The sequence below is a fragment of the Malus sylvestris genome, chromosome 4, assembly GCF_916048215.2.
Source record: "Malus sylvestris chromosome 4, drMalSylv7.2, whole genome shotgun sequence".
Taxonomy (NCBI): Eukaryota; Viridiplantae; Streptophyta; class Magnoliopsida; order Rosales; family Rosaceae; genus Malus; species Malus sylvestris.
Window position 1 is genome coordinate 3,532,128 of NC_062263.1, and position 26,682 is coordinate 3,558,809.

The 26,682-nt window shown below is 37.6% G+C and overlaps 5 protein-coding genes across 10 annotated transcripts; 1 reads left to right on the forward strand and 4 right to left on the reverse strand.

The window, feature by feature from the left end:
* Positions 1 to 1,183, reverse strand: LOC126619994 (probable glutathione S-transferase parC). Of its 2 annotated transcripts, XM_050288453.1 has the most exons (3): positions 727 to 1,183; positions 308 to 538; positions 1 to 274 (listed from the first exon to the last, which is right to left on the reverse strand). In XM_050288453.1, exons 1-3 carry the CDS (start codon positions 1,057 to 1,059, stop codon positions 194 to 196), a joined length of 645 nt encoding a protein of 214 aa, XP_050144410.1. In that variant the 5' UTR covers positions 1,060 to 1,183; the 3' UTR covers positions 1 to 193. The 2 variants fall into 2 exon arrangements, with proteins under 2 accessions (XP_050144410.1, XP_050144409.1); XM_050288452.1 differs by having other exon boundaries at positions 1 to 538.
* Positions 1,184 to 1,856: 673 nt separating this feature from the next.
* Positions 1,857 to 11,860, reverse strand: LOC126619721 (transcription factor IIIB 60 kDa subunit). Of its 2 annotated transcripts, XM_050288136.1 has the most exons (19): positions 11,459 to 11,860; positions 11,248 to 11,369; positions 11,044 to 11,125; positions 10,695 to 10,770; positions 9,567 to 9,652; positions 9,396 to 9,472; positions 9,080 to 9,136; positions 8,829 to 8,941; positions 8,149 to 8,228; positions 7,953 to 8,039; positions 7,521 to 7,601; positions 6,552 to 6,707; positions 6,322 to 6,480; positions 5,653 to 5,793; positions 4,818 to 4,898; positions 3,626 to 3,739; positions 3,375 to 3,464; positions 2,587 to 2,640; positions 1,857 to 2,291 (listed from the first exon to the last, which is right to left on the reverse strand). In XM_050288136.1, the coding sequence occupies exons 2-19, from the start codon at positions 11,304 to 11,306 to the stop codon at positions 2,088 to 2,090; spliced, it is 1,797 nt and encodes a 598-aa protein (XP_050144093.1). In that variant the 5' UTR covers positions 11,307 to 11,369; positions 11,459 to 11,860; the 3' UTR covers positions 1,857 to 2,087. The 2 variants fall into 2 exon arrangements, with proteins under 2 accessions (XP_050144093.1, XP_050144094.1); XM_050288137.1 differs by lacking the exons at positions 11,044 to 11,125; positions 11,248 to 11,369; positions 11,459 to 11,860 and having other exon boundaries at positions 10,665 to 10,770.
* A 781-nt stretch (positions 11,861 to 12,641) lies between these two features.
* LOC126620154 (uncharacterized) lies at positions 12,642 to 16,105 on the forward strand. Its single transcript, XM_050288642.1, has 6 exons — positions 12,642 to 13,030; positions 13,286 to 13,481; positions 13,651 to 13,723; positions 14,222 to 14,271; positions 15,329 to 15,442; positions 15,870 to 16,105. The coding sequence occupies exons 1-6, from the start codon at positions 12,691 to 12,693 to the stop codon at positions 16,000 to 16,002; spliced, it is 906 nt and encodes a 301-aa protein (XP_050144599.1). The 5' UTR covers positions 12,642 to 12,690; the 3' UTR covers positions 16,003 to 16,105.
* Positions 16,106 to 17,305: 1,200 nt separating this feature from the next.
* On the reverse strand, positions 17,306 to 20,740 carry LOC126619185 (tyrosine--tRNA ligase 1, cytoplasmic-like). The gene is made up of 10 exons (XM_050287478.1): positions 20,566 to 20,740; positions 20,314 to 20,461; positions 19,776 to 20,065; positions 19,598 to 19,694; positions 19,050 to 19,155; positions 18,861 to 18,943; positions 18,526 to 18,671; positions 18,252 to 18,357; positions 17,728 to 17,787; positions 17,306 to 17,610 (listed from the first exon to the last, which is right to left on the reverse strand). The coding sequence occupies exons 1-10, from the start codon at positions 20,676 to 20,678 to the stop codon at positions 17,590 to 17,592; spliced, it is 1,170 nt and encodes a 389-aa protein (XP_050143435.1). The 5' UTR covers positions 20,679 to 20,740; the 3' UTR covers positions 17,306 to 17,589.
* A 694-nt stretch (positions 20,741 to 21,434) lies between these two features.
* LOC126619183 (protein WHAT'S THIS FACTOR 9, mitochondrial) lies at positions 21,435 to 25,590 on the reverse strand. Of its 4 annotated transcripts, XM_050287475.1 has the most exons (5): positions 25,300 to 25,590; positions 24,841 to 24,955; positions 23,275 to 24,749; positions 23,059 to 23,118; positions 21,435 to 22,879 (listed from the first exon to the last, which is right to left on the reverse strand). In XM_050287475.1, exon 3 carries the CDS (start codon positions 24,637 to 24,639, stop codon positions 23,362 to 23,364), a length of 1,278 nt encoding a protein of 425 aa, XP_050143432.1. In that variant the 5' UTR covers positions 24,640 to 24,749; positions 24,841 to 24,955; positions 25,300 to 25,590; the 3' UTR covers positions 21,435 to 22,879; positions 23,059 to 23,118; positions 23,275 to 23,361. The 4 variants fall into 4 exon arrangements, with proteins under 4 accessions (XP_050143432.1, XP_050143433.1, XP_050143434.1 ...); XM_050287476.1 differs by lacking the exon at positions 24,841 to 24,955 and having other exon boundaries at positions 23,059 to 23,132; XM_050287477.1 differs by lacking the exon at positions 24,841 to 24,955 and having other exon boundaries at positions 21,435 to 22,717; positions 25,300 to 25,589.
* Positions 25,591 to 26,682: the final 1,092 nt, after the last annotated feature.

The following is a 26,682-nucleotide window of genomic DNA, read 5'->3' on the forward strand; positions in this document are numbered from 1 at the left end:
TTACTCAAGAACAAAAGTTATCCATTTAATTGTCACCAAAATGGGAGGATTAAAAGGGAGAAGTTTTCTTCATTTCTAATCCTCTTCTAATCCCCTCAAAACGAAAAATCATTCTACATAACCTTCAAAATAATGGAATTTAAAGGATTATCCATTCCAATCCAGTCATTTCCACCAAACGAGTCCTTAGCACCTAATTTATTCCAAGCATTTTCTTGACTTCCAAGACAAAGTCATAGACTTTATATTTGTCAGGAAGGGTCTTGGAAACACTCTTCCTCAGGCTGCACCTTTTCACCCATTGCACTATCTTTGGGCACTCTTTCTCCACGCTAAAATTGCAAAACATCTCATATGTGTAAAACCTGCAGGCAAATAGTACCAGAGCGACATCCAGGAGGCCGAAACGATCACCTTCGAAGTAAGGCTTCTCCCCAAGCTGGCCTTCTAACAGCTTTAAGACTTCTACAAACTCGTTCTTTGCTGCTTCCTGGTCAGCTCCCTTGCAAGCCCACATCCTTCTCCCACAGTCTGCTATCTGCACAAATATATAATGAATGATTTTACCCTACCGACGCCCAAGGCCTTTTGTGATAAAACCCTCCCACCAGCTGGAACTGATTAAGTTTGAGACAACATCGGTACTTAACTATTCAACTGTTAAGGGATATTCTTGGAATTAAAGATTGAAGAAATAGGTACAATTTTCACTCGAGGATGAGTTACCTTGTTGTTGAAAAAGTCGACCCAAAATCTTTCTTTAGATCGCCGATAAGGATCCTCTGAAAGTAGAGGAGGTTTGTGATCACTCCAAACGTCAGCAATGTATTGAAGAATGATGAGGGATTCACATACGGGCTTATTGTTATGAATGAGGACAGGAACTTTCTGATGCACTGGGTTGACTTTGAGAAGCAAAGGGCTCTTGTTATGTTGGAGAAGATGTTCTTCTTCCAAATAGAGGTAATGGACTCCCTTCTCCGCCAAAGCAATTTTCACTCTCATGACATAAGGACTTGTCCAGAATCCCACAAGAACCACTTCATCCCCATCACCCATTTGATTACTTCCTTTCTGCTGTTTGGAGCAAAGTTGGGACTATTATATCTATATGGATTAATAGGAAGAAGTTCCAAGGTATATATATATATATAGATTATTTGACAAGGAAACTTGGCCTGTATGAATGACAAGCTAATAAATAAATTGATTTTCCTATGACAATAAAGGCGACTTAGGGTTCGTTTGAAAATATTTTTTAAATTATTAACAGTGTTTTTGGTAAAAATGTATTTAAAATCATTTTTTTGTAAAAATGCAAGTAAATCCTAAAAAAACACTTCAAGTGTTTTTGATACCCAAAAACATTTTTTTCTTTTCTAAAAGGGGTTTTAGTTATTTTAAAATCAAATCCAAACGAGTCCTCAGGTCAGAAGCCTTGTAGCATAGCTGTTTAATTCCTCCCTCTATATATCGCTTGTATCTTCCTCGCAGTGTGAGAAATAAATAATCATATACATCGCTTGTATGTCTTCCCAATGTGAGAAATAAATAATCATAGAATTAATAGAAAACAAAACAAGAATTTTAAAAGAAAAAAATAAAAATCTCTCCTGTAAACTGCTATTTTTTTTAACCTCAGATTCATGGTCTGCTTCTACATAAATTAACTTTACGTGCTATGTACGTAATCCCTTGCGTTGCGTCTATGCTGAGAACCTACCAAGTTGATACTTGAAAATCTGATACTCACCCGATAGCTTAACATATCGTGTCGTGTCAACCCGTTAAAAAAATAGATTGTCTCAGTTATGACAAAAAAAAAAAAAAAAAAAAAAACGAAAAACAGCCTACACTTCGTATACAACACTAAATTTTGTAAAAAGAAAATGTATTTTCAGTCTTACATTACAAAAAATAAACTAGAAGTGTCCAGTATCCAACTTTCAGTAAGAAAACAAATCTTAGGGGAAGGCTGCAGAAATGTGTTCGGAGTGTGACCGAGCAAACCATATCGATTTTGATAGATGGAAACACTTGAATCTAGCTTCCAATGGGCTTCAATAAGACGCTGACAGAAAGCACCATCAGTAGCCATCATAACCATAATCTTCATCGTCGTATGGTTGTTCATCAACATTTTCATCATCAAGATTGTAGCCAAATGCTCCTTCGATTCCCTCCTCGTCCTCATATTCATTTTCTGGACCCAACTCATCAACATTGTCGTCCGCTTTGTCAGTGTCAAGATGAGATTCAAGTTTTTTCTTCTTGGAGCCATCTGGAGCTTCCTGTTAGAACAAGCAAAAACCATATATACATCATCAGCAGATGAATTCAACACGCATTCAACGCCAAACCATGAAAGTACATACAACGCCTACGCTATCAACAAAACAGAGACATATTAGCAGCTAGCTAATAAATATTGCACGATGATTATACAGAAGATTCAAAGTAGATTCCAAAAATAAAATTAGCTAAAAAACAGGTATGAAACTCGCCATAGGCATGCCGCATGCAAGCAATAAAAGAGAATAGAGATTCAGCATTTAAAAACTAGAACCCAATAAGAGAGGCACGTACATCTGTTTGGAATATATGCTCGATGGCTTCAAAATTTATTTTTGAGCTGAGTCTCTGCAAGGAAACCATGTTGAAGTCCATCAAAATCTGAAAGAACTAGACAATATGGTCTACAAATCAATGTAAAAGATTAATGAACAAAGTGCTCCACACATACAGCATATTATCAATCACCAGTTTACTTCAGCATTTGGTCAATCAAGAAAATTTCAGGAATGTACACCTTACAGACTTTCAGTAGGCCCTACCCTACAACAAACTTACAGACTAACTCACCCCAAGCCTGCAGACCTAATGTCATTTTCTTTATGCAACTTCTATCTAAGACTTATCGCATGTGAACTCAAAAGTCATAAATACCAGAAAATGGACAACTTATATGAAACTGCTGAGGGGCCCTAACCTAGTCCGGTTTATGATTCGACTTGGGATGTTTGGGATTTGCACTAATTTGTAAATAAATAATAAATTATCACTACACCCTAATGGGAAATTGCTCCAAACTTAAAATTGATCAACTAATAAAGATGAATGATCATGAAAAGCTTGAGCAAGAAATTAAATTAAGGAGCTAAAATAAATACCAATTCAAGATCGTAAGGTTTAAGATTAAGACATCCAAAGGTCATGCCTAAACACTCCCACTTTTGAGTGTCCTAAATCCTTACCGTAAAAAGAGATAGTGGCCAGGAATGAGCTACTGAATTAAGCTAACTACTAAAGCCTCTCCGTTGTAACATCTTTTTTTTTTCTTTTTTCTTTTTTTCCATATAGGAAGCTATAAATACCTTCTTAGTCAACATCTGGTGGGTAGCTTCTGCAGCATTTTTAGCTGGAGTAGAACTCCTTGCTTCGGCTTCTCGAGCTAGTTGCCTTTCCTGAAAATTAAAATTTCAGAAATAAGGAGGTTGCAAATCGTGTGAAAACTTATGAAGACGAAACAATTGCGCCTATGAATAAAATAAAATCTGTTTATCATATTAAAGAGAAACGATATAGCATAATAGGTTCCACTTATCAAAAAGATGGGAGAAAAAACCTTTCTTTTCTTTGCCATAGCTGCCGCTGTAGCCTGCCCAAGGTTCTTTGCATCTTCTGGAATGTCAGGATCCATACCAGCAGCCTTGTTTTGTCTCTCCTTTTCTGCTTGCTCCTGCAAAACTTTACTGGGTTAGTGAAATATATGACAAGTATGGAAGATGACAGCATAAAACCAACATAGATGCAGATATATCATGCCATGCGTGACACGGCTAGGCTTTAGAATGATTTGGGATGGCTATATACCTTGCCAACCCCGACTTCTCCCAGTAATGAGGCTAGACTGGAAAGGCTGTTCTCTGATGGCTCTAAGGTAATTGTTTGTACTCAGTGTTTTATAGGTTCTAGCGTTCTAAGCCGTATATATTTTTCTGTTTTGGTTTGGTCTTCTTAACCAACCTCTCTGCTGTTTCCTTTGAAAATACATACTTGGTAATGGTTATCACGTTCTCCCTCACAATTAGACCAACAAAGAACTCACTAGCCAAAGTTGAATTACAAATTTCTTCATTTCGTACAAAAAGAAAGGCTGATTCTCTCATACACCAATAATATTATGGCTTCTATTTTAACCAAGCATTTGACTTTTCCAACCCAGCAGTTCCTTTTTCCCCATTATCACCTATAAAATTTTAAAAACTAAAATCACAAACCCAGCTCCACTATGGTCAAGGACCTCTCAGTCAGAATGGGGTCAATGGCCTCTTGCCGGATCTGAACTTTGCAGGTTTTGGGGAGACACGGACAGAGTCTGATAGGAATGGAGAGTTCTGACGGCTCTGCTGGAACTGGGTTTGTGATTTTATTTTTTAATTGTAAAGGGACATTGATAAACAATGGGTTCAAATAGAAACTCTCTTCATATCGAAGTGGTTATTGTTTATTCACTACTGAAACATGAATATACTTCCACGTTCTCAGAAACGGGGACCCCATTACTATGGATGCTCGTTTTCCACTTTAAAAGGTCAAGGTTTGAGAGCTACTGCCCCTTTACTCTAGCAAGTAATCAAGTAAAGTACCCTAAATAATCCAGTATAAAATAATGTCAATTCCAGGACTAGAGATCAGCCCTTTCAATTCTGTAGAGATATATTAGATATACATCTTTTGTCATTATATTTGGGATGCATAACTACAATCTGTCGAAGAATCACAAAATGGTAACTAAACACCATCAATAAAGGTACCTCAATGTACTCCCGGTTCATTTCTTCCCAAATCATCTGTTTATAACGTTTCCCCTCTTCATTTAGAAGGTAGCTATCAACCTGTGCAATATCTCAAATTAGTAAGTAATAATCTAAAAGTACAAACACAATGAACCAAAATCGATGCAAAAAAATGAATCACGTGCATAAAAACAAATAAATAGTTCAGGCAAAAAAAAAAAAAAAATACAAGTACAGAATTATGAATTACTATCATCACAAGGTGGTCATCACGGTAGATACATTTGTAACCAATCAATGGAAACCAATCATTTATGATATCTCAATTACATGTGTAAGCACACTCTCTGATGTTAAACTCAAGGTGGGACATGCAAATTTAAAACAATGGGAATAAACCCAAATAAAAGACGTTGAGAAAAGGCTATTTGTTCATTTAACCATTACGACCGCTAATCAGTTGTATTTTGAAAGTGCAAACAAAATAAACTGTAACAAAAAGGCAAACCAACTATGTTAAACCATTATACAGGATCAAGTAATAGCTGAAAAGATAACGCATCACATATAATAGAAAAATATAAAGTCACATGTGCATAACCAATACAGTTATTACAATCTGACATAGGAATAACTGTTAATGAAACGGAGTCAACAAACAGAAACTTTCAGCTCATACAGTGTTGCTGTTAGTTTTAGATTATAGAATCATTAATAATCAACTTTCATATCTCTGGAGCAGCCCCAATCATGTATTTGGTAAATGGAACTTAAAAGTTATGTTACAAGCAAAAGTACTTTTACAGAGAACAGAAATAAAAAATAAAACCTGTCTAGGTTAATAATTACAAACCTCTGCGTCCTCGATATCCGAGAGGTTGTCAGGCTTATCACAATCTTCAGCATCCGCATCAACAGTGGTACTTTCGGGCTCTGTAAACTGCTTTCTTTCGTCTTTGCTTTCTGTTTTTGATTTGTTCAGTTCTTTCTCAAACTATCAAGATGAAATGAGGAAAAATAAACATCAGAGCAACTTTGTTATATGACTGACAAGGATAGTAATTAAGGTGTACAAGGTGGAAGAGTTATTATAAAGAATTGAGGAGAATCAAAAGTTCTGGAGATCTATTTCAATATGGAAAACTAGCCTTAGAGAGAAGGTCTGAGCCCTCCAGAAGACCTACTATACCTCTCCATCTATTAGCACTTATAACAAACATAATGTAGTGGGTCCTCATAATGCTTTTCCAAAGCAAACAAGCATAACAGAGACTCAACCTTCAGTTCCATCCCACATGCATCTCAAAAAAGTATAACCCAAACAAGGAAAAATCAAGACCATTCCATATCATCAAATAACACTGGACCCTCAAAAAGAAATTAGGACATTATCAACTCTTAAATCATGCCCGAAGAGTTTTACATATTATGTGTAAATAACAGAAATATGAAACACCACTATTGTTATTTTACCACCAATTACTAACCACATAGCAGAAAAATAACTAAATGTAATGGTTACATTTGGCAACTGTTTACTGTTGTCCGGGCTTTGGCAAGGTTCAACACCAGAATCCGTAGCAATTTGCTCAGCAGATGCCTCCTCCGATCTCTTTACTTCGGCACGCTGGAAAGCTGGAGGATTAGACCCTCCCTCAAGTCCACCTGAAATTTGCATAAACTACACCAACCCATTAAAGCTTTAACATACATTGTACGTCCTATGGAAACAAAAAAGTGAATTGGACTCACATCATCGTAACAAATTCTACAAAGTCCATATGCAAATGGTTTTCCACTACCCTTATGCTCACAAAGGACATCATCTGCATTACCCACTTTTAATGCCAAAATTGGTTCTTTGCTGAATTCTTCCAGCTCCCTGGCCTTTTCAAGGAATTCCTCAATCTGAAAAAAAAATAGAATAAAAAATAAAATAAAAATAGCTTCAAGGTGGGGAGTATAAGAGTTCAGTACTTACATATCCCAAACAAATGTATGCAAAAAAAAAATCAGATACTGAATACCTTTTAGGTCTAAATTTTTCTGCAACTTATTTAAATGTCAAATACAGAGAAATAGATAAATGCTAAAAGCAATTGCAACTAAAGCCCAAAGGACAACCAAAATAATATAATCACTGAACCCTAAGCTAAAAAATGTCCATTAATTTTACTTTTAAAAAACTATTATTATCATTAAGGGGAGGGGGCAGGAGTTGGAACTGTTACAATAATTTAGGGGAGGGGGAAGTTTTGAACCCAGGACGCATAGGCAGAAACCGTGTTCCAGATCGATCCCTATGCAGTAGTCTCCATCACGCAGGGCTGTAAGGCTTTTAATATAATAGGGGCGTGCTAGGCCCTAACCTGGGTTGGTTGGGAAAAGGCCATCATATGCCCAACACCATATCCACTAAGATACTGAACCACATGCACTTATTTAAAAATTTATACAAAACCCAGGAATTGTACACGCATGTGACTACAATAACATAGAAATGTATTGGCATGTCAAATTGATGTTACCATTCAATTGTTTCTAAGTCAAGAGAAATGTGGAGATGGAGTGATGGGCAATGTACAGGCAAGTAAAGAATGATGGAGGAAATTTAAATGGAAATGATGAAGGAAATTTAAAACTGTCCTCATATATGTAAGCTATATGGCTGAAATGCAGATGTTACAAATTACAATAATTGTCCTACTGCAAGTAACATACCGTCAAGCTTCCGGATTCAGTATTCTCAAACTCAACCAGCCGCTTGGTCAATGTTGCATCACAAACATGCACAATCCTAGTCTGATAAAATATACAAGATACATCATATGAAATGTAAGGGCTGAATGAACATCAAATGTTTGAATTGTTACATAATCATTTTTACGAAAAAATTTGATGGGACAAAAGAGTTTTCATATTTAGAGCACAGGACTGAACTGAATCTGATTAAGAAACAAGAAATTCATAACTTGACACAATATAAACAAAACAATGTGTACTCTTTCATTGCTGAAAATTTTTTGTATTAGCAATCTGGAATAAAATAAAAAATCTAACTGGTGTGCCCATATAATAGATGATCTATAACGAAAAAACCAACTCATTCAAAATATTCTTACCACTGTAGAGTAGCAACTGAGTGTGACTTACAATATCAGACTTGGAATAATTGAGACCATGTGAATGTCCAGATATATATAGCGCAGCACCACATAGCCCACTGGGTTTTCTGCCTGTCTGTAAAAGAATTGAAGATCTTTCATATGACATTCAACCTCACTTGAAGATTAACACTACATCTGACACCCAAAATGCATCAATATTATGCTGAAAAGGGTTAGCACACCTGCATCCAATCCCGTTTCATGCTAGTGATAATCCGCAGTGCAGTTTGCATGACCCTTTTATTCGTTCCTCCTGGTAAACCTACAAGGCATATTTGTAACTGTTATGTATCCCTGTTATACCAGCAAACCTAAATACGTGTACCAGAAGGAACAAGGTACAGAGGACTTATACCCAAAACAAAAGACATAAATAAAAAATAGTGTGACATAAGACATTAACAAATTGAAGATGCTTGGAAAAAGTAAAATTGTAAATAGAAATCCAAATTATCTAAGCCCCAACTAGCTACTTCTAGCTGCAAACTTTAAGTGTTTAGGCCTAATAAATTGCTCAAAAGGTTAACATAGCACAAAACAGAGATGTTAAATATGGAGGATGTACAACTAAAGCAGTAATAAATATGAATTGATGTCCGTGTCCCCATGTCCCATTGCATTTGAGTCCCATCAAACCAGAAAAGCAAATGAGAACACACTTTGTTGGATTTGATACTTTTGTAGTATTAACTGAATACATATTCATCCATATAACCACTCAGCCGAAAAAGTTTCAACACTGCTTAAAAGTAATGACCTTTTGTTGGAAAGAAGTGATGCAATTACTTTGTGAACAAATTGCATTTAAATCCGAATCCTAGAGTAAGAAAGCTATTTGTTATTGCAGAGTTCTCACACTTACTCTCTGTAAATTTATGAATAAACCAAGAAGGATCAACAGGTTTTTGGACAATTGGGTGCTCATTGAGCCTAAGAGTTTTGCAAAGTTGCAAAAACACAGCACCTAGCACATAACTGCGAATCACATTATAGGAAAGCAATATTAAACCCAAGGGCAAATGTTGATGGTTAAATCCAAAATCAGAATGTCATTACTGAAAGCAAGGGAGAAGAAAGTCAAAAGTGAGGAAAAAAAAGGAAAGGCTCTCTCACACATTTATCTTCAAGTAGTTCGAAAAATCAATAAGAAGATACGGCCTCCTCTTTTCCCTGTGAGACAAGATTCAAGTTCAATATTAGCACATATCATCATGGGGTAAAATTGAATATGAATAAGAAGATAAACATGGCTGGAAATAATTAATTAAACAGCTTAACTGTTTTTTTTTTTTTTTTTTTTTTTTTTTTTTTTCTTGGCTGCTTGGGGTGATCTGCTTGCCACCCCTCATCTATTTTCTGTCTCTTTCTTTACTGTTTCTTTATAGAATAAAACAAATAAATAAATAAAACAGCAAACAGGTTCTCTTACCGGCATGCAATGTAAAGACATGAAGCCAGTACTTGCTCTGATTTACGCCCCCTGGTGAAATTTTTCTCTACTGCAATCTTCAAAAGGAGAAGAAGATCACAGGTTTAGTCTTTTAGATTTCCACAATTTCTGTAACTAGAAACAATGAAGCTCAAATACATGAAGACGTACTCTATAAAAACGCTTAGCTATGTCAACAATTTCTTCATTGTCTCCCATATCCAAAGCATTTCTCATACATCTTAATTCATATTCGGCTGCAAATCCATAAACAATCAATGAGACAATAGATAAGACAAATCTCATTATCTTCATTAACTCTTGAGCATGATAAAATTGACATGTTAAAGTTTATTAAATTTTCAAAAAGAAAGTAGTAATTAAACATCCTAGTTTGTGCAAGTTGAGTAACTGCTAACATCAAGACATGAATAAATTGTAACAACAGAATGTGCTGAGTTTAAAGAAAAACACAAAGCGGTAATACAGACTCTGGCTCTAGTCTTTACTCTGGCTGCTGGCTTATGACCTGCCTTGATTAATGGCAGGTGATTTCACCCAAAACTCATTCAATGGACTCAAAGAGACTCAAGTACTAAGTATATTACATGTCTGTACACAAATGCAAGCGGTTATGCCCCTTCTATATGTGTATTGGGGTGTTGAGTCTGTAAATGACTGAATAAAGCACACTCCAGTTGATAGTGCAACCTAAATGCTTTCTTCTAGTTGATTGACCAGAAATGCTGACACATGATCCCTGCAACATTTCGATTTTCCAGTTCCATGTCTACTGCAAGTCCCCGACCAGATTTTCTTATCGTGTTCATTAATTTGTAAGTGCACTAACTTAAAATCAAACCTCAAGAGAAAATTCTACTCCTGCAATCCCACTCCCCAGAGGTTAGCACTTCTTAGAACCCAAACCAAAGAAATAAAATAAATTCTTTTTAAAAACAAAGTACTTGAAAAATGGAACTCTTCCGTTAATAAAAAGGTCGTACCCAGTGCACAAGGCTCCCGCTTTACGCAGGGTCTGGGAGAGGTGAATGTCGGCTAGCCTTACCCCCATTTATGGAGAGGCTGCTCCCAAGTCTCGAACCCGAGACCTACCGCTCATGGGCGAAGACACTTGCCATCACACCAAGTGCGACCTCTTAAAAGACACTCTTCCGTTAATAGAAGTAATTATATTTCTGAGGAAGCATATGCCAATATTACACGGGGTCATGAAAGCGTAAAAAAAAAGAAGCAATAAAAAAGCCAAACCTTGAAAAACAAAAGCTCAACGAGCCATACCATTCTCGAAGATCCTTTCGCGAGAAGCTGAGATATCACTTTGAATGGTCCGTACAAATCTTCCAGCCACTTGGCTCTGCAAACACATACGCAGAAAAGCTTTAAACAGAATATAAAATCAATACTTCTCCATAAAATCACTCAAAAAATCACATCTTAGTGATTTTATGTAGAAATACATTCCATGTGCTTACTCATAAACTAATTTTATGGAGAAGCACATCGCAGAAGTGATTCTGGCTGTCCCACAATCACTCCGAAACGAGCATTAGTATGCATTTGTTACCAAGTGTAATATATATATATATATATATATATATATATATATTAAAAGGAAATTGGGAAATACCTGGCCAGCTGCATTTTTAACGAATGTGGTTTCCTCACTGTATTGTTCGTACTCCAAAACCTTTCCACATCCGGGACACGAACTACAAACAATAGCAAAGCAACATCACAATCCAATTCATAACACCCCAATATAAATTCTTTATGTAAAAAAAAATACTCAAAATATAAATAAAATTATACAAACAAAAATTGGGATACTCACATTCTACCACCATCGCTAATTCCAGAAACCGGCTTTCTACAGTGAGAGCAAAAAACCATTCTTTGAAATTAAAAGCCAACTCCGCCACCGATTTTCCCCAATTACGAGGAAGAGCAACCGCCCTGTTTGTTTCCCGAGAAAATCAGAAAGAGAAAAAAAAATAGAGCTGTATCTTAAATTCTCAGTAAACTCAAACGGGACAATGAAATACCTTTCGGTTTTGAGGGCTTTGGCAGCAAAACAAACCCGCCAAGAGTGAGTGGGGGTCTGAAGTGAAAACGAGTGGACAAACGTGGGAAGATGAGAGAGAGCACGTTTGGCAAAAATTTAGGGTCTCGTTTGGTACGCCGTATAAAACACCGGAGTCAGCGAACCTGGAAGGATGGCTTTTGCTCCGATGCGGGGGCGCGTCCACGTGGACAGGTGGGGGAGAGTGAGCGAAGCTTGTAACGAGGAACGATGGATTTGGGCTGAGCAGAGACAGAGACGGCGCCGGCGCGGAGGAGAGAAAGGAGAGGTTTTGGGGTTTTGGGAATCGAAAAGATACAGAGGAGGAGGAAGAGAGGGAAGAAAGGCAAGGGTGGCGGTGGTTTCAACAGTGCATCGGTGGTTTTGGGGTTTTCAATTGTTATCCATGATTTGGGAATATTGTAACAATGCTCCTTCAATTTTAACTTAATTAAAGAAAATGTCTCTCAATTAAAAATTCATGACTATTAGTCCATCAATTCATCAAGATGAAAAATATAAACTTTTTCATCAGTTTGTCATAATTTCGTTAAAATGAGTCATGTAGAAAAAACCATTAGCTACAATTAGGGTAAATTGGGAGACCATTACTCAATTGCATTAAAGGTGGGGGACTGTTTCTCCAATTGGTTTGGAGTTGAGGGCTACAATTTTTCTTATTTGGTTTTCCATATTTGCTTCTTAATTCATTGTGTGTGGCACGTGACTCATTTTGATAAAAGTTTTAACTAAGTTAATAAAAATGATCATAGTTTTGATGAATTAAGGATCATTATTCATGAATTTTTAGTTGACTGACCATTACTCTAATTAGGTTAAAATTAAATGATCATTTCTATAATTTCCTCTATGATTTTCAATAGTTAATAATATATATACCCAAGTCCACCCTAATTTCAACAAAAATTAATTTGATTAAATTCCACTTATCACCGTTCTTGCCGAATGAATTTTGCAGATAAACGTCACTGTGGTCCTTGTTTGAGTACCAAAGAGAAACAACCACAAATCAGGGACCAAAGTTTCAATTCACTATTTTCATTGGGTAAAAGTGAATGGGGCAAAATTTGAATTTTCGAAATAAAGCGAGGGCATAATGGCTAAAAACAAACGAATTCCTAGCTGGTAAGAAAGTTTAAGTCTTGGAACCTTTTTAGGGTTTAGCAGAAAGTGTCAACAAGCAGCTCTGCAAAAATGGGGAGCGGGAAAGCAAAGAAGCCATCGAAGCTGTCTCACAGAAACCCTAAGAGCAAGGGCAGGTCGCTCGGCCCTAAGACGAAGAAGACGAAGGCCGACTCCCACACCAAGAGCAAGAAGAAGAAGGAGAAGAAGCAACGGCTCAGCAATGGCGGCGGCAATGGAAACCCAACTGACGAGAAAGCGAGCAATCAAAGCAGCCAAAACGACAACGGTTTAAGAGACGGTGCTGAGGTACAACTGGCATCGGCGTCCGCGCAGCTCGGCTTCTTCCTGGACAAGTTTCAGTCAGTCAATGGCGTTCAGCTTTCTTCTCTCGAGTTGGAGTCCTTCAATGGTACCTTTTGTTTTGTTAATTTGTCTGTTTATATTTTTTCTTGCATATTATTGATTATGCGGTCTGTTTGGTTGGTGAGAAAATGTTGGGGAATTTGAGAAAAAAGCTAGCTTTCGGAATTCGGTGAAACTAGAATTTATATTCAGCATTATTTTCTATCTGTGGAATTTATTGATTACGTTGAAGTACGCATGAACAATTCTGGAAATGCCCCGCCTGAGGAATGAACTCGAATTTTTTCGCTTAATTTTGCAGATAAGTGTGTTCTGGATCTGTCTGAAAGCTTGGATCAAGATGTCAGCAGCTTGTTGAAACATGTGAAGGAAGCTTTTGGTTCATCATGGAAACAAGAACTTTGTGGAAAGGATCTTGTGGATGGAAAAATTGATCCAGGGAGTCCAGCAGTTCTTATTATTAGTACATCTGCGCTGAGAGCAGTAGAACTTCTTAGGTGAATAACAATAGTTTCCTTCCTTATAGTACCATAACTTGAACCATTTGCAAATTTGATCTTGCCAAACCCCTTGTGTTGATTTTCATGTAAAATGTCTCAGTAGCACCAGAGACTTTAACCCCTTTTGTTACATGTGTATCGCTGAAAATTTATTCTGTTCCTATAGGGGCTTCCGGTTGTTGACTAATGAATGTCGTGCAGCAAAGCTGTTCTCTAAGCATATGAAGGTTGAAGAACAGGTAGTTACTCAGAATTTTAAAATTCTCTAGTTAATGGCGCATTTACTACTACGTATTACTCTGCAATGTTGCGCCATGCTCTACTATTTGCTAGGATTATTAGCGCATGTCTGGTTATGGTTCAGCATGTTGAGCGCACCCACGTGCAATAGTTTATACACTACCATGAATTGTTACTAGGCATGGAGTCAGGGAAATCTATTGCCCTTCAATTTTAAATGCTTGTGTTGGATGGTCTACAAATTTTTGAAAAAAACATATCATGACTAGGATTGAAACCAGTTGTATCCACTTCAGGGTCACTCCAAACTATCACCAGGTTCATTGTGAATCAAACTTGTAAATAAATGTTGCATTACCATTTTATTTTTTATAACATTTCTTACTGTTATTTTAGTACTGTAACTAGTCCTATTTCATCTCTCTACTTAGCCTATCAGTTGTGTTTTTGCATATGTATGTGTACGTTCTCTTTCAACCCCTTTATGCTTTATGCAGGTATCCTTGTTAAAAAACCGCGTCAATATTGCTAGTGGTACACCAAACAGGTATTTATCAGAATTTCCTGTACATGCAGTAATCTTTCATTGCTTACCACAACCCAAAATTTGCAGCAATGCTACATTTAATCACGGTATCTTCTCAAATGAACACGGTGCAATGTTAATGTGTTCTTTACTTTGAAGTAACATGAGGGGTTCTTTATTGTGGGCTATGCAAAATATATTTTTCTATATAAAAACAATTTCACCCAATAAAGCTCATTTTAACTAGAAACTACAGCTTTGATATTATTTGCTATGAAACAGTAAAGATAAAGAAAGTACCAAGCCGCCAATGGGGATATGATAGAGCTTGAAAACGAAGAGCTAGGAGTAATTATTCTTTAAGGTTTCAGACATCATTATATTTAGTTTGTATGTGAATGAATATTGATTAGAAATTACACCATGCTCACCCTGGAGTCAGGTTTGCCTTGGGCTTTCGTTTCCTCTTCTTTTGTTCCTGTAACTTATTCTCATATTTGTTTTCAACTCAACATTCTTGCTTCTCCCTTGATCTATGTGCATTATAACTGATTTTCTGATTATAATTAGACTTGATATTTGTATAATAAGATCAATACTATCATAATTTGAGTCCCTTAGATCCCCAGAAACCAATTTGTAATTTTGTATTCTGCCGGGTAAGTTGGTAGCTGAAGTCAAGCAAAAGTTGAGTTCAGGATTTTGTTGCCATCCTGCATCATGTATTTGCTGGATGGGGTAAACATTAGGAAGATAAAACTAAAATTGGTATTGTTCCTAATGGAACGACTGAGACTCATCCTTAGCACTGGATTTCTGTACTGTGTTTTTTAGCAATTTGCAAGTTTGTTGGATTCTAGCAGCGTATATAACGTTATTCCAGAAAATTCGAAAAGTTTAGGTTGATTGTGTGCTTTATCTATGCTCATGGTTTGCTTCCCTTTTACTTCATTTTTAGTTCATAAGGGTGCAGACCTGCATTATCATATGGCAATGGCATGTCCCTTATCTTTCCTGTTTTCAAGTTCAGTTGTGCAAATTGAATAATATGGTTCTTACTTCGACTCATCGATTTCAGGATAAAGAAGCTAATTGACATTGAGGCATTGGGGCTTTCACGACTGTCGGTGATTGTGCTTGACATGCACCCAGATGTTAAGGGCTATTCCCTGATTACGCTTCCACAAGTCAGGTTAGGCTATGAGTCATCTCTCTACATTACATTTGCTTTCTCTAGGATTTTTCTGTTCTGTTTTTATTGATTTCCCCCTTCCTAAATAATGAACAAATCAAAGCCCTACCTTCGGATCTCAAATGACAGGGTGGAGTTTCAAACCTTCTTTAAGGTTTATACATTATTTCTAGGAGATTCTTTTGCAAACATATATTATGCTCAAGTCCATAATTTGATACCGAACTAATGATTGTCTTCAAAGAATCTTAACCCTCACCCTTTTCTCCAATTTCGCTGGCCAGAGTGCGCAGTGATAGTTCAAAAATCACAGAGAAGAAGCTTGATATATGCTTTTTGGTTTCTTCTCGTCTTTGTGCTGTGTTTTGAATCAAAAATCTTTCAACTTTATGCACTCCACATGCCTCACATTGAATTTATTTGGCAGAGATGAATTCTGGGACTTGTACAAGAACTACTTTCACGATCGACTACAACAAGGTTCCTTGCGTCTCGGTCTTTATGGTCCGTTAACATCTGGGAAGGAGCTTAAGGGGAAAAAGAGGGGCCCGAATGAATAACAAATTTTAGTCCATTTTTTGTGCAAATTTTGAGCTATGTCAAGTATCCTCTCTTAACTTTTATTCATTTGAATCTTGATAATATGAAGTTGTTTTATGTCCACGAGGGAACATCTATTGTACACAAAGGAGCAATATTTCCACTGCGCTAAGGAATCGTACAAAATTAATATGCTCGAGCATCCTAAAAGTAACAAAAGAAAAGGTCAAGACATGGTCAATGGCTGATATGAGAAAACAAAAACATGTATAGACTCGTATTATCGTGTAGGTATGAACAACAACAAAACCCTTATCTCATTATGTAAGGTCGATCAAAGACAAACATTGTGTCGATCAAGGGCAAAACGAATCAAGGGAATATGTCATTTGTTTTTCTTTTTTTTTTTTTTTTTGAACAACGATATTCATTTACATTAAGGGGGTGGGGAGTAGACTAAACCTCACAATAAGTTTATAATAATGCGGTTCAAATTCGCTTTTTGGCAAGAACTGAATCTAAAACCATTCACTTACAAATGAAGTGAAATATTACTAAACTATAGTACTAAGTAGCGAGTACGTCCTCTGTAGACTTAGGTAAATACTAGCAGAGAACACACACTTTGTGTGCATGTGAACAATTTCTCTTAATAAGTCATTTTTTTTTAATATTACATAATTACTGTTTTGTCCTCCTTATGTAAATATTGTGTATCAAAAGTAAGGGTAAAATTGAAAAAATATGATTGTCATTATCTCAAAAAAAAAAAAAGATAACATAGGAAAAATAAGGATATGATTGTCATTTTGTCAAAAGATACAAAATTACTATTTTACCCTCCTTTTGTCAATAGTGTGTACCAAAAATGAGGGCAAAAAGGAATAAAAAAATTGACAATAAGGGTTTTCTTAATAATAATATAGATAAGTTTGCCAATAGTAATGACAGAAATCAATGCCTACACCTTCGTGTCGCTGCAGGACCAAATACTTTATTAAATTTAAATTTAAACAGACAGCGGCTGTCTTTACTTTTCTTTGTTTCGAGGGATTTGCGATAACTGGATCACCATTGTCACTAACATATTCTCTGTTTAACATATCCACTAAATTATTGATATGTCCGACAAAATATCCGTAAAATCAAGCATACGAAAAGGGGTGAAATGCATATTTCATCCTACCCGATAGCAATGAATATCTACGGTATTTATTGATTTACTACAGAAATTTACCACCATATACTAAAAGAAGTAAAGTTTTCTTCTTTAGCTAAACCGAAGCATAACCCATAAGGATGCAAATTAGGTTTAGGCGTCAGTTGCATTGCAAAATCGTTTGTTTACTTCTTGAATTGTTCTACGTGATACAAAAAACAGAAGGGCTAAAGAAAAACCCTCCCTTACAGTTTCAGAAAACGCATGAAACAGTAATATGAACGAATAGCGATGTATGGAACCCGAACAATTTCATGTATATAAAGAATCCCATCAGGTGTTGTCAAATATATCAGAGATATCGAATTGAGAAATACAGGTCCTTTCATCCAGCATTCAGGATAGAGCAGAAGGGTAACGATGACAAGTCCAAGCTCCAATAATGTTATCACCTGGTGACTCTATAGTTCTACAAAACCACAGAAAGGCTCGGTTCAGTTTTCTTACCTTAGCGCTACTTCGAATTAATAACTCTGAAATATGCAATGACGAAAAGCGTTTTGTATCAAACGAAAAAGAAAAATACCTTAACACTTTGCAATAGTTGCTTGGCAGTTTTGTCATTCTTGAAGTGTGCTCGTACAGGCTGCATACCGACAATAAGAAAGTTTAACCCAGCAGCGGCAAAGAGTAGCCAGGCATTTCTCTTTCTCCCTTCTTTTTTAGTTTTCGTTTTTTTACCAGATAGGCATAATTTACAAAAGAAATACACTTGCAGTTTAAGATTAAAGCAGAAAGAGATATCCCGATCAGCTCTAGGATCTTTTTTCATGAGACGGGTCAACTATTTAACGTAAAAGCAGACATTCTTGAACCCATGAAAGATGATTCATTTGTTTATTTAAACTAGAGAGCAAGATCAGTTAGGCTCATCAAATATAGATTTCTTTCCCCGATCCTAACTGTGTAATGCTAACATTTTGAAAATCCTCTAACAACTAAGTATGGGGTGAAATCGTCACCACTCTCATGGTTAGTCAAATTGGCATCAGGCTGTCAATTCGGGAGAGATAAAAATCTAAGAAACATACGTATAAAAAGTGAACATACCTCCAGTATCTTGTTCAATGCTTTTGATAAAGCTGATTTAAGGTCTGCTGGATGTAGCTCGCCGCTTTCATAATCAGCAGCCAATTCTTCAAAGGTTTTGAAGGTTCTGTATTGGAAGGAAAAGGAAGGGGACCAAAAAGTACAATTAGCCAAGACAACAAGATCAATTTGTTTTTAAATGGAATTCTCGATAGGATGTAAAGCTGAATTAGCAAAAAATCCTTTAATTAAAATTTTTAACCAATACAGATTTGATCTAAAGTCTATCACTTACTTATTTCCACCATTCTTTTCAGTCCGCTCAACAGAAAACTCATTGAACCAAGGTAGAATGAGATACTTCACATATTCCATACATGGATTCCCATCGACAACATTTGGAGGACAGTAAGCTTTCTTTATCTTCACATTCACTTCAGCCTAAGAGAGTGATATATGTAAAAAAATTAAACAAATATATAGTGGATTACAATGGAAGATAAACGCCCTAGCTTAAAACTTGAATACATTTGTCTTCCAATCCACATGCAGCTTATACAGATAATTTAACCTTGACCCTCACAGAAATTGAAAATTTAGTTCACCTCTAGTAGGCTAGTAGCAACCCACCTCTTCATCTTCCATGAATATGGAGGACGTCACATCACTTTTAGACATTTTCTCCTGCCCTTGCTGCAAACCAGGTAACATGTCTGCAAATCATCATTTAGAAAAACAAACAAAAACCATGTCACCACTCCCATGTTAAAGGATAAAACATCAGAATTGCAACAGGTGGAATAGGATTTAGAATGTTACGGTGTGACAAGATAATAGGCTTGTTCTTCTTTTTGATGTCATCGCAATACTCTCTTGCAAGCATATTGACTTTACGTTGATCCATTCCCAACTGGCAGATGTCTGCCTGTCAAAGGAAAAATATTTTACAGATCACTCTTATTTCAACATGGATATCTTTTACCTCTTCTTTTCCATATAAACAAAATCCAGCAGTTTTTCTTTTACATGCATCCTGATCAGAAGACGCATCGTCTCAGCAAGATCTAGGCAAATAGTGAGTCTCAGGATTTCCCTTTATGGAGCTCCAGTAAAATGGACTTTTATGAGCCTCGTACTATTTGTAGTGTCACTATTACGCTTTTCATATCCATGTAATTTGATACAATAGGTTCAATAACTGAAGTAGCACAAAGCAAATGCAATGTCCTAAGTGGACCTATCATATACTCCATACATAAAAGTTAGCAGCATTCCTTTAATAATTCATGTCATATTCAGTTTCAACATAATGCTACACGGGAAACAAAACCTACTAACAAAAATTCAACAGTAAAATAGCAAGCTACCTGAAGAAAGAATATATCTGCACACTGCATACAAGGGTAGAGAATTTGGGCTGCCGTTAACTCATCTTGCTCAGTTCGACCCATAATCTGACTACACCTGGAAATATAGAAGAAAAAAAGCATATAAGTACAAGGTCCACGGAGTTAGGCACAATAAGCATCACAATACAGTAGCTACCTAATTATTCTCGGAAGTTTATTTTTCCGAGCTATATCCATCACACGAGGCCAGTACTCATGTGCTCTCGCATTAATTTCCTTTGACGACCACAAAAACTCAACTTTTCCAGTGTCCAAATTCATCCCCGCAGCCCTCCATATCTCAATCATGTAGCGGCCAATTGTCTCTATCTTTTTCAAATCACCCCCCATCTTATTGTTCAACTGCGCAAACCAATCTGCAATCCATATCTTCACTCGGCAGCCAGCAGATGTCAGCTTGTTAACATTAATAGTCTTCATAACTCCCTACACAATAACCCATTCAAACCTCATAAAACAATCAACGCTCAAACAAATATCCGCCGTTAAAATTTGTTACTACAATCTTTCTTTCGAAACACAAAGAAATTCTTCTATAACCCGAATGAACTTACACGAAGAACACACTACAAAGTTCAAATTTAGAACCTTTTCAAATTCACAAATACACATTTCATATCAATTACGTTTTATAATTACACATCTAATGATTCCTAGAAAAACCGATGTAAAACCTGAGCAATGTGCATTCGACCGGAGGGTTCGAACCCGTCGTAGCAGATGGGTTCAGTCTTGTGAGCCAGCAGATTTCGAAGCTCATCCTCCTGAATACACTCCTCCGCCACGCTCCTCACGATCTGGTACTTCTCCTCCAAGCTCAATCTTCAGAAAAATCACAGCCACACAAACACACAATTTCGAAAACAATTCAGATCAACAAGCGAATTTAGAAACGGAAAGGAAAAAATACACTGATCGAAGCTCACGAAGTGATTGGATTTGATGAACTGGAGGGTTGGTTATCGTCCTGAGGCTCGGATATGGAAAGCGACTGGACTTGGTCGGCCGGCGGGGATTGCTCTGTTGTTTCGGTCGCCATTAGAGAGCTGCGAGAGAAAGCAGAGAGTGCGTAGTAGTTTATCTTGGCGGCTAAGTTTTAGGGTTTATCTGTTTTGTTCTTAATTCTTTCACGCGACCTTTTTCAATGGACCCCACCACTATGGAGGGCTGGGATTAAAGATACAAATCCAACGGCTGTGACAGTTTTGAAAGTTGTAAACATAAAAACCAGTAACTTGCTAATAAAAGTGGGATCCACTTTCTTCGCCCGTCCGTTAAAAAAGGAAAGTGCAATCCTCTCTCCCCATCCTCTAATTATATCTGTTTATCGTAACCATTTTTTATCAAATACTGTTTATATTTAATTTTAAATAAACAGATTTATACTGATTTTTTACCATACGATATAAAATGAAAGAATATAATTGAAAAATCTCTAAAATCCTCATAAAAAGATCCGAAGAAGATTCTCATTCTCTTTCAATGTGCCCAAAATCGACCAATATGTCATAATACAAACGGTTAAAAATTTTTACGTCGGTCTAGATGCATGCATTGATTCTCATGGTATCGTAGAGAGGAAAGATGATGAATTTTGATTAACTCGACACAACACCAACTGCCTCGGAGGTATCACCGACTCCGCCTACTCTTGAGAATTCTTAGATTCGAATTTGTGAATGACGAGTTTGATACAAAATATATTCCTCATCTCTGAGTATAAATACATCGTTAACTAAAAATGATGATACTAATAACAAAGAAGATAACCATCATTCAATCCGAGGGGCACAAATTTCATATGAATAAATAAATTTCAAATAATTAGAGCAACCAAATGAAATTTACGAATTCAATTTCAAAAGTGAAGAAGGAACAAAAATATACAGTATGAGATGCAAGTTCCCAGTTGACGAAACTATACATCTTTCAGAAACCTGAGCCACTGGCAGTTGTAATTGCTTGAGTGCTTGCATATGGTGTTGCCAAAAGATGAATTTGAGAAATCTGCATCATATGATTCGTACGTTATGTGGCACTGGAATTCGTAACCTAGCAATCCTGCAGGAGCAAGGTGCAATCGTTGCATTGGCACTCATAGCACTCAATGATGGTCAGAGGAGGAACCTTTCGTTGCTTAGTGTAGTCATCGTTGTGAAAACCAATGAGAAACGAGAGCAGTATGCCCAATCTTCCGACATATATGGCATGGTTCGATGCAACAGAAGGCGATTGAGAAGAGTGATTTGCATGTCTACGATAACAACCTGAAGCATAGTGCCCTTTTTCTGAAACAGGAAACTGTGCTTTAGCAGCACCAGAGGGTACCATGAACAGATGCAGGCTTCGCACTAGGAAATCTTCTGCTAGTGTTGAAATAAAATCTTCATCTGCCACGAACTCTATAACTTGAACCCTGGTGACCGCCATAGAATGATTAGCCTTCTGAAAACTTGGGACCAGCATGAAAGAATGAAGCTTTAGGCATCATAGATTGATTCTTCGCTACCGTAACAGAGCAAGGGGATTTCAAACTCTGATCAAGAGTTGCCTCTTTAGAAAGCAACCTAGACCTTTAATCTTTGAGAGAAATTGCACTTTCCTGGCTTCTAAACACATACCTAATAAAAGTGCTGTGTTCGGCTGACGCCCTATTAGAGCAAGAATTACATTATCTTCATCAGCAAAATTCACACCAACAACGACAGAAATAAACGATCTCTTGCTTCTGTAATTCTTTGAAGATGCTGAATGATAGATTCGGACCCTTTGCTGACGTTTTTAAATATCTTTTTGCAAATTACTTGTTCAAGTAACAGTTGCAAACCATTATCCGAGATTAATCCACATTTCTGGAGCACTGTCACTGCCTATAACACAGGAAGTTGCAGAAGAAGAGAGTAAAACTGATCAGCTCCATCAGGGTCCTGTCATGCATCTTCCAAATCTTATATGCATCAGTGTCTTCACAAGTTGAATTGATTTCTAACCCAGTAGGAAATTGAGGAGGACATGCTTTGGACGCATCTACAAAATGAATAATCCTGTGACCTTGAAGAAAGGCTGCAAGAGTTCCAGCTGAAAGTTCCAATTCAGATAATTGTCGTCATCGAGTTTGACATTCACAGAATTTGTGACATTTTGAATGAGATTTGCAATTATGTATTGCAAAATTGTCAATTGAGAAGCAGTCACCATGATTGCATAGCAAAAAAATGAGAATGCAGAAGAGAAAATCGTCTGAAATCAAGTAGAGAAACAAAGATCAAGATTCAGGAATGAAAAGGTAATTTGGAAGAATTTGATCTGAGAATAAAATAGCACTGTTCGTTGTAATCATCTATGTCAATTTTTTGCACAGTACTCTCTAAATGATAAAAAATAGAGCAGAGGACAAGTAAAGATAAGAAAACAAATACCTCAATAGGCTCAATTGCAAAACACAGAGTTGGAGTGTGATTAGAAGATTTGAAGCAAGACTGCAAAATATAAACTGATTGACATTATCACCATTTCAGTAAAGGAAATAAAAACGTTAACTGAAAGATCGCCACTGAAGGCGAAGAATGATAGGTAACAATGAGTCATATCAGAAAGATCACAAATTTCTATAGGCTAACAATAAACATAGTTACCATTATTTGCAAAATTCTGCCAGTGATCATGAGGCTGATCCCACATATGGTGTCCAGAAGCGATGAATCACCCCGACCCAACCCTCTTCACAAATGAATCCTAGGTTCATGTTGCTCATCTGAGTCATACTCATAAAACAAATTATCTGACTCTTCTTCAGAACTGAATTGGTTATTACCAATACCATCAGCATATGGATCCACATCTATTCCATCACCTTTATTTTTCTTGTACAAACCTTTGCTCCTATCTAGGAACCCTTTTCTCAACAGCTTTGCAAAGTTTTCCCTCAATTCGACTGTAGGGTGTTTTTGCAATAGTTTTTGACGGTCATAGGCTTCCCTTAGAATGACAGTTTGAGTGGCACATTTATTTGAAATGTAGAAAATACCTGGATGGCGCTCAAAAACTTTAGTGAACTTCTGAGGTAGGGCCAAAGGTTTGCGAAGGTTGCTCACATTCTTACGTTCAGTTTTCTTGTTTATAGTTAGATGAAGAAGCTCGTGAAAGACCCCTACAATCCTCTTCTCGGATACATCTGTACGAGGATCTAAATGGGAGGCATCAGAGTACGGAGAGGTATAAGGGAGGGTCTGCCACTCTTTCAACCACTCCATGCATTTCCTCTTCAATCCAAAACCCCTTGTAAATCCAACTGGAAAAGCTAAACAGCCACTTCTTACATCTTCTTCCTTCTGTTGCCGGGTGGAGTTCGTTTGCAATTGAGAGACAGCAAGGTCCTTATCCCAGGATAAGAGCTTCAACCCAACGCGGTCATCAGGGAGGTGTACAAAAGAGAACAGGTCACGGTGATGTGGAATCACAGAATGAACGTAATCATATGGCAAACCCAGGTCCCATTTCAGTTGGTCAAGGGTTTGTAAAGGAAGGGTCCAACCCCGTGTGAGCATGAGCAGTTTTCGAAGCCTATTAATGAAATCCATTTGATTCTGCTTAAGGACATTGAGTTCCTCTTGGTGTAGCTGTAGGGCTTCAGGAGTCAAGCCAAAGCATGGGACTCGAGCGCCTCCGCCCCAAAAATCATAGGACTCAACAAAAACAGATGGGTACCTCCTAATAAAAGTAGCAAGCTTCAGATCGTGAGGAAGACCGAGTTGTCCCCGATGACAAGTGAGCCGGTATACAGGGAGGCAGCACTGAGGTGAGGAAGAAATAACGGAAACGAGAATGCTGGCAGCCTTGAGATCCCTCTCAGAAGCCACAACAAAATCCAATGCCCTATCTTTCACCCATTTCAACTTCACATTCACAAGACCACGCGTTTGCTGATGGTTAAATTCTTGCGGACATCCACGGAGGAAACCAAACCCGCCTACCTTAACAATTACAAGACACTGGGCCATGACCCTTTCTTGGTAAATATGGACGGGACGAGCAGCGTTCTTGAGTTCTCTACATTTCCCGTTATGCTAGCCTAAAGGGCACGACTTTGTGCTCAACCCAAGAAGCGCAACTGCAAAAGGAAAAATCAACACCGGAATAAACAAACGCAACGTTCCAGCAGATTGTCAAACAACGAACATGACATTACTCTTAAACACAACCTGAGCTAGGCATTTTATCGAACATGTTACGAGCGAAAAATCATAAGTATTCAACGTGAGATAAGAGCGGCGGCTGTCGACTTCCTGACACCATCCCCCTCCTCCTTTATCGGGGCTTGAGACCGGCAATGTAAGATCGGAGTTATGTTACGAGCGAAAAATGATAAAACAAAATAAAAAGTTACAGTTTTGTAATTGCAAATGAAAATCTACAGTTTAGCAGCAAGAACACAGGAATGATTAATATATAAAACAAGCAAATTAACAATTGGAAAACGAAATTCAACCAGTTCTGATTACATTAAAGAATGGATAATTAAATTCGATATGTATGGGGAGTGAGTGAATAATTGATAAGGCGATGGCACTGTTGTTTCCTTATCTTTCTCCCTCTTATTCTATAAACCGAAAATACGACGTCCGTGAAACCGAATGAAAATCGATGGCCTGAAATCCCACCTTCTCCGCACCACCGTCCACCACCGTCCCTTGAGAAAATCTCCACCGTGCTCAACGGCTTCCAATAGCTTGCTTTCCCCGACTATCTGAACAGGTCCACTGGATTAGTGATGCTTGATGAGTCTGAGATGCTGGAGACGGCGAGGAGAGAAGTACATTCGCTTCTGTTAAGGCTTGCAGAGGTGGCGTTGGTCTTAACCGTTGGATCTGGATGAACGGTCCAGATTAAATAAGGGATTTCAGGGCAGACAAAAAGGAGGCGACAGAATCCGGCTCCTTAAATTATCTGCAAATGAGCTGTTAGACGCTATTCATTATTTAATCCTCCAAGCAAAAAGTAATTGTTTTTAATGAATAATAATTAGGGGTGGTTCGGGTCGGGATCCCGAACCGAAACTCCTTTCCCGAATCCCAAACCAAAACATTTCGGGATGGGATTTTATATCCCGAAACCGAACCGAATATGTGCATTTCCCGAAATTCAGGATTCCCGAAAGTGTTTCGGGATTTTCGGGTAACTTAGGGATTGGGCCTTGAAGAACTGGCAATGATGGTCCGTATAGTGCATCACATATTCTGAAGACGAAGAAAAACAAGAAGATGATTAGGACTGCTCGAAATTGATTCTCTCTCATTCTCTCTCTCTCTCTTACACACTCCCACTCTCTCTCTGTGAGAATTGTTGTGCTAATCAGTGAAGAAATCTCTCGAGGCACAGAGATGAAGCGTTGCATGCAACTGGGAAAGCTTCTGGGCCTACTAACTACTAATCTTAGTTAGCTTGCTACCTGAATCATCTCCTACAGAGACACATAAAATGGGGTTTCCTACTGATTTGGGGTCCTCTGTTGAAGGAAGAAGGATCAAATACACATGAAAAGTTCCCTAATTTGAAACCCTCACACATTCGACAAAATACTCACTCAGAAATCAAGTTAATCAAAAATCAGGAACCCTAACCTGGATTTTGGGACTCGATTGGTGTCGGATTCGAGTGTGTGAGTGTGAGTCGATGGAGAAGCGGCGTGAGTCCATGGACGACGACGACCGGCATGGATTCGACGGAGGAATGGAGCAGCGTGAGTCAATGGAGTGATGGACGATAAGGAGCGGCGTGGATTCGACGGAGGAGTGGAACGGGGGGACTGTGAGAGTGACTGTGAGGGTGGGTGAGCCAGTGAGGTGAGAGAGCAAGAGCGACTGAGAGAGTCTAATAACCTAACAAACAAATGACCTAACTATGGACGGTTGGATTAGATTTTAACAAATCCAACGGTTCAAGTAATTTCTAATTAAAAATTAAAAATAAATAAATAAATATATATATTATTCGGTTCGGTTCGGGATTCCCGAAAGCTTTCAAAGTTGTGGCCGAATTCCAAA